Source organism: Haplochromis burtoni, unplaced genomic scaffold (assembly GCF_018398535.1).
Source record: "Haplochromis burtoni strain Fernald_Lab_line unplaced genomic scaffold, NCSU_Asbu1 Contig_324, whole genome shotgun sequence".
Lineage (NCBI taxonomy): Eukaryota > Metazoa > Chordata > Actinopteri > Cichliformes > Cichlidae > Haplochromis > Haplochromis burtoni.
The window spans coordinates 1-9,599 of record NW_024582685.1 but is presented as its reverse complement, the minus strand read 5'-3'; the positions used below and the strand labels follow the sequence as shown (position 1 = coordinate 9,599).

General features: G+C 36.1%; 1 protein-coding gene across 1 annotated transcript; it reads right to left on the bottom strand.

Moving 5' to 3' along the window:
• Positions 1-1,688: 1,688 nt before the first annotated feature.
• Positions 1,689-9,438, bottom strand: LOC102309068 (intestinal mucin-like protein). Its single transcript, XM_005941656.3, has 19 exons — positions 9,164-9,438; positions 8,662-8,858; positions 8,279-8,447; positions 7,923-8,167; positions 7,625-7,808; positions 7,094-7,286; positions 6,834-7,009; positions 6,668-6,737; positions 5,854-5,990; positions 5,733-5,764; positions 5,474-5,639; positions 4,784-4,885; positions 4,654-4,694; positions 4,402-4,524; positions 3,655-3,756; positions 3,445-3,570; positions 3,035-3,074; positions 2,586-2,709; positions 1,689-2,461 (listed from the first exon to the last, which is right to left on the bottom strand). Exons 1-19 carry the CDS (start codon positions 9,195-9,197, stop codon positions 2,254-2,256), a joined length of 2,469 nt encoding a protein of 822 aa, XP_005941718.1. The 5' UTR covers positions 9,198-9,438; the 3' UTR covers positions 1,689-2,253.
• Between the last annotated feature and the right edge of the window lie 161 nt (positions 9,439-9,599).

The window sequence follows — 9,599 nt, the reverse complement described above, 5'->3', positions numbered from 1 at the left end:
TGGACAGTGAAAAGGCACTACAGCTTAGTTGTTCCCCCCTCCTTTGTCCTCCTGCTTCCCCTCCCTTTCCCCTCCAGAGAGGAGTTAAACAGTTTGATGGCGTGTGGGACAAAGGAGTTTTTAAGTCTGTTAGTTCTTGTCTTTGGGAGAAGCAACCTGTCACTGAACAGACTCCTCTGGTTGTTTATGGCCGTGTGCAGAGGATGCCCAGCATTGTCCATAATGTCCAGCAGTTTTTTAGTGTCCTTTTCTCTGCCACTGTCACCAGAGTGTCCAGATTCATGCCGACCACAGAGCCAGCCTTCCTGATCAGTTTTTCCAGCCTGGATGAGCCTGGTGAGTCCTTCTCACTATTACGGGGGTGGCTGTAGCTCAGGTGGCAGAGCAGGTCAGCTACTAATCAGAAGGTTGGTGGTTCGATCCCAGGCTGCCTCCTGGCTGCATGCCAAATATCCTTGGGCAAGATACTAACCCCATGTTTGCCTACTGGTGGTGGTCAGAGGGCCCGGTGGCGCCAGTGTCCGGCAGCCTCGCCTCTGTCAGTGCGCCCCAGGGTGGCTGTGGCTACAATGTAGCTCGCCATCACGTGTGTGTGAATGGGTGAATGACTGAATGTAGTGTAAAGCGCTTTGGGGTCCTTAGGGACTAGAAAAGCGCTATACAAATGCAGGCCATTTACCATATTACCACTCACTGTGGTACCATCCTCTGTAAACTGTAAAGATGGCGGGAAAATCCCAGTAGATCACCAGTTTCTGAAATTCTGAGACCAGTCTGGTTGCCATCCATGCCATGTTCAAAGTGACTTAAATCAACTTTCTTCCTCATTCTGGAATTCTGTTGAGTAATGACATTCAGCAGGTCATCTTGGTCATACATCTACATACAGTGAGTTGCTGCCATGACATTTGTGTTATATAGAGTCTAAAAGTGTTAGTATTTTAGAAACCCCCCCCCCCCCCGAATAAAAACAACCTTTTAATACCTCTTTCTAATAATTAATTTTCTTAATGCTCATAATATTATAAAAACAGATTGCATGCTCTTACTTTCCTGGCTGTTTCAAATTTTTAAACAAAGTTTGCTTTGGCCAAATAATCTCAGCTGCTTCACTAATAGCTTTACCCTCCTTATTGCTTTATAGATTATTAACATCACATTTTCATATGTATTACCTATACCCAGTTGCATATATAGCAATTCCAATTTTTCTTTGTTTTATAGTGCCACCATCTCCAAACCATACATCATAGCAAGTCTCACTACAGCTTTGAAACCCTTCCCTTTCAATCGTGCTGCAATCCTTCTGTCACCAATCAAGCCTTAACACTTGTCTCCACCCACGCCACCCTGTCTGCCCTCTGTCAGAGTTAATCTGAATCTAATGTGAATTCTGGATGAGGTTTTTATTCCAGCTACTCAAAATCTGTGCTGCAAGTGCATTTGACTCTTTGCCAACAAATTGGCTTATACGTTTGGGTTTATTACAAATGACAATTGCAGAAAGATATTTTAGAGTTGAAAGGTTTTGCACCCAATAGCTGTTTCAAGTAGCATCACATCAAATAATCCAAATTCAATACATGTAATATTAATGATGGTATATTTTCAAATACCATGCAATTATTGCTACAAATGAGGAATGACCACACAGAAAATGGATATAAAACCAAAACAAGAACACATGATCATGATCAAAGCTGAATTTTATTGAAATAGAAAGTAGTTGAAAATATTAGATATTTGACAAAGATATTTTAGACATTCTTTTAACTCTTTTGCTAATAATAAAATTGAATGTTACATAATTGTGTTGTTAGAAATAATGTTCAACTATAATTTAAAATTCAAGTTATTGGTTTTCCCATTCTTATATGGAACTCTTTTCCCAATTCAAAGAACCATGACTGAATTACTGCGATTTCAGTTAAATCTGAATTTCTAAATTTATGTGGAAGCTGAAACGGCACATTATAAAGTTTGTAAGGGAATGACTTCTGGAGAGATGAAAGGACACACCCACCACAGAAATATATTATTTTCTCCCACCTCCAAAAGAGTACATGCAAATGTTTGGAGAGGGACTTTAAGTTAGAAAGAGACAACTTAAGAAGATGCAAGTTTCAGACTAAAACATCTCTGCTGTTTAAGAGGTTTAGCATCGAGTTTTGTTTTTAGTCTTCTGATATTATGTTTATATTGTTTAGATAGGTTTTAGGAAGAAATAATTGACATATATATTTGTCAGATTTTCTAGTCCAGTTTTCCATCTTTCTTTTCACAATCTTTACAATCATGCTCTTTGCATTCAGCAGCTTTGCAGCCACACTGGTCAACTGAAATGTACTTGTACATTTTTGTGGTGTTATTGGCGCACTTTATCTGCACTTCCTTCTCGCTGGTCTTCATTTCTTGACAGCAGGTGCATGAATGCATCATGCTATTGGCCTTTGCCGAATATCTGTAAATAAAGATAGTTTCAAAAACAAACAACTGTTTAATAAGAAATTATCATAAAAAACAGCACATGCAGTTTAGCATGAATGAGTAAATAGTTTGTTTCTGCATATTTTCATGAATCTCACATTGAGGAGGATGCTCCACAGGATCCCTCACATGATGTGAGTTCCACTTTCTCAACTGATTTGCAGTCATTTATGTACAGATAGGTGGTGTTGGTGTGGATTTTACAGGGGGAAGGAGGCAGACCTGTGAATGACAGAAAATCACTTGAATGACCGGATTGGTAATTATCATGTTCTGTTTGTTGTTCATGTTTAATAATTTGATCGTCACCTAAAAAAGCTCTTAAGTCTAGAAGCCTTTGTGAATGAAAACATGCTGCTGAAATGATTTGTTTGTGGTTTGCCTGACAGGAAATTTATAAGCATTGGCTTTCTTTCTTGGGGTAACAGAAGAAAATATTTGAGATTTAACAGTTATAAATGATTTATGAAGGCATATATTAATATGAAATTACATTTTCAAAAATATAAAGTAATACTGTGTAATGTGATTTTTTTTTAATACTTACAAATTTTGCAGCAACCACTTGCATCTGTTTGCTCAGTTCCCTGAAAAACAGGGAGTTTGTACTGTAAACATTAGCAACTTACACAACTTACTTGTATAAAAAACTGTTGGAAGACCCAATAGCAGGTTGATTCTGTTTAATTAAAAAATTTGGCTTTGCAGTTATTTTAATTTAATGATGCATATTTTTATTTGGATGTAGTTTACATTGACTGTTTTTGGCTTCTGTACATTTTAAATACATTTAAATCAAACTTACAATTTTAGGAATTGTATTTTATAATTATAAAACAAAATCACAGAAAGGAAGGAAGAAAGAAAGAAACTAACTAATCTTTCAAATGTTCTTTTTTGAGTGTCAATATTTGGCTGTAAGAAACAAAACCTCTGCTTTTAAAGGATTGTACTCACTGGAATGCAGTTGTTGGGATCAAATGGAGGACATGTTGTGTTTTGTACTACAACTACAAATTCATTGTTCACTTTCACGCAGTCATACTTGGTACACTGATCCTTTGACCACCAAGTCTGAGAAGGCTGTGAAGAACAGTAGTCAGTTATTAAGAAGATATTTTTTTTCATATCACAACTCATTAAGTGTTTCAATTATGTTGTACCAACCTTAATAATTACTGGAGAAGAAACGCCTGAGACATTCACAACACAGCTTGTCCTTATACATTTTCCACAACATGATCCAGGCACATCCGTATATTCATAGCCCTATTTTTAAAAAAAAAAAATACAACATTTAATATTGTTAAATCATGCTATATGTTCTACATATAGCATGATTAGTAGGCAGCAGTTACAAAATACTTAATAATCATCCTGCAAGTGGTATTTAGCAGATTGTGGTAGCTATTAGATCTGTGATACTCAAATAGTAAAATATTAGAGAAATATTATTTTCCAGAAATATTCTCATTGCTACTTAAGAAGGTTGAGTAGAAGGTTTGCTGAATTGGTAAAAACTATATTTATCAGATATTTAACAAATATTTTATAGATAGACATGTAAAGTCAGAGCATATCACATCAACATAACTATGTGAATAGCTAGCTGTAAAGTGAACAAATGAAAACCCTTTTAAAGATTGATTTCACAAATCAGCAACAGCATTTAGGGCAGCACTTTCCAATATTTAGATCAGGTCTTCAAACATATCAATAATAATACACTACATAAATTACATAAATCTTCACCTGTTTTAAAAACACACTCATCTTAGATTTCAAAAAATAAAGTATGTGAGTAAATGAGCTTGGACGTAAAATGTGAGGTCATTTAAAATCCTTATTTACATATAATTTTAGTGGTTCACATTCAGAATGAATGAAAATACAAATATTTTCATCAAAAAGTACCTTGTCACAATTTTTTAAACACTGTATTTCAGTACACTTGTAGCTGTTCAGCTCCATTTTGGAATTCTTGGTTTCAGTGCAGAGGCATTGTTCACATAGGCTTTTGCGGAAATCATCACCAGGCTGTGTGTGAACATAAAAAGTAATGTTTTAACAGTCTTAATAGTAACACATAATATAAATATTGCCTTTAAAGAAACCCTCCAAAATACATATAAATAAATATAAATATTCACTATAATTATTCCTTACCTTGTACTCGGTATTATTAAAGACACAAACATCTTTGGGCACTAAATAAGACAGTGTTCACAAAAATAATTAGATTAAAGTTTAAGACTTTTCACACACTGAATAAACAACACCTATAAGTTGCACTAACCACAGCTGTAAACAGGGCAGCATTTATCCTTTGGGGTGTTAACCTTCAATTCAAATCCCACGTCACAATGTGGTTGCAATGGACAAGTGTTCGTGTTACATTCTGTTGGTGGAAATAGTTCCAGCATTAGTGGATATAAAACAAAACAAACCAGTAAAATCCAGAATTAATTAGAGTATTTTACAGCAGGTGTTTCTGGAAAACACATATTAAAAAAAAAAAAGGAAATAGATCCAGAACATCAATGATATTTAGCAGTAGCTCATCTGGCTCAAAATCAGTTGCAACTCACAGGTTTTTTCCTAAAAAAAACCCCAACCTTAACCTTGAGAAAAATTAGTCTTATAGACCAAATTGATCATTGTGTGCAAGTTTCAATTCCTCTTTAGGAGGAGCATTGTAATTGGTGGATGGACAGACAGACAGATGAAGGTCCTTCAACCAGATGAGCTAAAAATATCATATTTAAAGGGCATATTCCTGGGCACCAGTTTAGCTCAGTGAGTGAGCAGCCGCCCAAAAAAAAAAATCCTTTTCTAAACCCAGTTAATTTAAGGAGCTGATTATTGCTGTTGTTAAATGATGTTAAACTGTGCCCTAAAATATTATTTGAATTTTTTATTTTGAAGAACTGTTCATATTTGCTTTGATTCATGCAGAAGAGGATACGTGATATCCAAAACAACTTACCACATGTCGGTGTCACACAGCAGTCCACTGTTTTGTTCACCAGCACCTCACCTTCGGTGCACTTTACTGGATTTTGAGTAGCGCATGTTACATTCTTACAAACCACACTAAAAGTGTTCTTATCGCAAACACATTCCTGACAGCCAATCTTCCAGGTTTCACCAAGCTATATAGGTGATGAAAAAGAATTATTTACACAACATCAACAAATACACTGTGAATAATTGAAAATGTATATGTAGAATATCATAGCATTTACCTCTTTAGGTTTGCCATCAGGTCCAGCGCAACCTTAAATCATAAAAACAAGCAGCTCACATGTATACTTACAAAGATTCACATTAGATTTTTCTTTAATATGCAACAGAAAATATGCTTACAGGAGGAGACGCAGACATCAGAGGTTGAACTGAACAAAGTCATTCCCCCTGGGCAGAAGCACCCCTCTCCAAAAGAATTGCAGTTCTTGTTTTGGGGACCTTCTGCATTACATTGCTGAGAGAACTGTTCATTGTATCTAAATAAGAAGTCAGTTAAGAGGTATCATTACTTCAGAAATAGAACAAGAATTTATAATTATATGTCAGTGTAGTACTTTTGTACTGGAGTAGGAGTAGCATCACTTAGTCCCCTTTGGTTCAGGCTGAAATCGGTTACTACAAATAATGACCTGAAATGTCACTAAAACTGATGCATGTTTTTCATCTCATACCACTTTGCATTCAACTTCCAGTTAGTTCAAGACTGATTGTATTTATCCTCCCCAGGGGATGATGTAATCTGTTCTGTTTGTTTCTCTGCCTGTCTGTTTGTTAGCTGTCCAGCATTCACAGTTTTTAAGATACGTTTACATTTTGTGTGACGGTAGATACCAATAACAGATTTAATTTGGGTAAAAAATCCAGTCAATGTGACATCAAATGTGAAAATCAGTAAAAACTTTATATTCTCCACATTTGTTATGGATAGTCTTCAAATTTTCCAACAACAAACTAGGCTTTTGGAGACATGAGTACCTAGGTTAGCTGAGCATTTGAGGACATTTTAATATAAAAAAAGATTTAAAACATCAAAGTTTTAGTATAGGCCTCACTCGCTGTGGGGAATTGCACTCTTTGAGTGCTCTTATCACACCTGTAACTGTACTTTGTGTTTAGTGTTACTTGGGTGCAGTTATGATAATGTAGTGATTACCTTGCATTGCAAGTTTGAACAACAGTTGGCCCACAAGGCTTGTAGACTTTATTGTCTGGGCATTTATATTCTACAAGAAACAAATATGTATTTAAGATGAAAATGGTTAGAAAACATCTAAAACATTATGGTTAAAAAAAAACTAAGAAAAAAAGCTCTGTCTTACCACACACTCCTTTAGTAGCATTCCTCCAGTCTACACAGATAGATGCCTCAGCACACATCAAGTTGTATGCCTCAATACTGCTGCATCCCATAGGAACAGTTGTGTAGCAAACATCAAATTTACAGGCTTCATAAAATGGATGTACACTTATTACTTTGCGGCATTCCTTGAATACCCTTAAAACACAATGTCAAATAAAGAAGATTACTCCAGTGGTCTCACTGATGGAACTAACATGTGTTTATTTTGTAAATTCGTACTCGCTGTTTAGGATTTCACAAAGTGAGCTTGTGACGCATGTTGGAGGTGGAGGTGGAGGTGGAGGGGGAGGCCCATTGCAGTATGGCGTATTGTCGACAGATACACGCCAGTCATATGCCATGTCAGAGCATGATGGAGAAATCTGACCATTTTTCAGTCTGCAGTCATTTTTTGTGTTATTGTCACAGGTACCTTGCGAAAAGAAATGTTAACATTATACAGATTACAGCCAAACACAGGGACAAACTGACTATCAGCCTGTATATGAGCCTGGCATTCTTTACTAAGCGATACAGTAGCCCATGTTTTAATCATATGGGCTACAAACAGCACTGTCACAAGTTCAATAAAACTGCAACTGTTAATGCAGAAGAGAATGTTATATCAATCACAGATCATGAAGGAAAATTTGACTTGTAAATATAGGTTTTTAATTAGAACATAGACTTATTTCTAGCATTATTTACTACCATATTATGCTCATTTAACTTTCACAATCAATACTTTAAGACATTCAACTATTAGCTTACCACACTGTCCTTCTGTGTTGCCATAGAAAAGAGTCATTGGTACATCTACGCTGAATAAAAGACCTTTGAACATCACAACTGCTTCAATTTTTGGGATTGTTAACCGCATCTCAATTCCTTGATTTGTGATGGTCATGTCATTATTTGTAAACATAGTAGTGACAAGACTGCCGTTGACATATACCTAAGGAATTTTAGCATTAATTACTATTAGTGAAATATCTCAATGGTGCTGCATAATATTTGAATATATTATAATGTCAGTACTTTTAAGACACTTTGTCTAAGTGATACCCACCTTGTTCACAGTCTTTGCTCCTCTCTCCTGTGTGAGAATAACTGTATAGTTTTTGTAATACACAATAAGGGATTTAGGACAGGTCACAGTTCCAGTGGGATTACAGTTTACATTTTCAATATAAACTTTAAAATTGTGTCGAGGTGTGATCTCTTTAACCAGGACATAAGTGCAATTTTTTTGGAAGCTGTAGTATTGTCCATCAAATGTCACATAATGAGGATCTCCCCAGCCACCACAAACACCTGCAAATATTAGATTGAGATTGCATCAAAACAAAAGATAATTTTGTAATTTACTTACATGTTTAGCAGCTTTGATATGTGGAATTTTAAAAGGGTTTTATTGAAACTTACATTTGCATTCATAGTGGAAACAACAGCCATTTTCATCATAAACTTTAACTGGTGGTTGCCCATTCTCACAAACAATATTTGTTACATTACATTGCACATGTGTTGTAATGTGTTTTCCATTTTCACATGTTTCTGTGGTGCAGTTGTTTGAACGCCAGGTTTCACCATTCTGATGAGAGCAAAACAGTGCTTTTAGCAATGAATTACACATGAGTTACATTATATTTTAGCCTAAGAGGCATACACACTGATACACACTATAAATCACGTCGGATGTATTAAATTTAACACTTATCTGTATGTCCACAAATGTTGCAGAGGCTGTTTAAAAAATTATTTTGCTGTAAACTTTCAGGAAGAACAACAAATTTTAATTCAAATACCTTTCTAGGTGGATTGAGAAAAAGGCAGCCTGGGGTTTCTGGAATTACTGGAGTGCGAGAGCTCGTTATGGGAATAGATGAAGTTGGTGGAGGTGTAAAGTTACATGGCTGGGGACGGATTTCAGTACCACATGATGAATCGCAATATGCAGTGTAACACTGGCCTTTTCCATCAGTCCCATTGTACATGGCGCTACCTATGTGACAATAAGAACTGAGTTAGAGCTAAATAACTAATAATGGATTATAAAATGTACAGTTGTTAACATTGTTAGTTGGCCACACTGGCAACAGAGTTGATTATTAGATTTTCCTGTGGCCACTTCAACTTTCTGCAAAAAAAGTTAATTATTCCTCAATGGACGTTGATAAAAAAAACTATCTTTTAAACACTTTATGAAAAAAAGTTTTATAAAAAGGAAAGGCAAAATAAGAAACTAAAGTTTAATAACTAAATAATTATTGCATGGACAACAACGAGGAAAGAAGAACAAAAACTTACCAGCAGGAAATGTATGATTCTGGTATTCACACATACATTGAGAGGTTTTTTTTTGTGTTGTTGTTACCACTGGATGTGTAATTATTTTAGGGGTTGTTGTGGAGAATTCTTTGGTACGTTCTGTGGTTGTTGTTGTGGTAGGTGAAAATGTAGTTGTTGTTGTGGGAGGTGTTCTTGTGGTTGTTGTTGTGGGAGGTGGTCCTGTCGTTGTTGTTGTGGGCAGTGAAATTGTAGTTGTTGATGTGGGAGGTGTTTCTGTGGTTGTTGTGGTGGGAGGTGTTCCTGTGGTTGTTGTTGTGGGAGGTGAAAATGTGGTGGTTGTTGTGGGAGGTGTTCCTGTTGTGGTTGTTGTGGGCGTTGTTCCAGTGGTTGTTGTTGTGGGAGGTGTTCTTGTGGTGGTTGTTGTGGGAGGCGATCCTGTGGTTGTTGTTGTGGG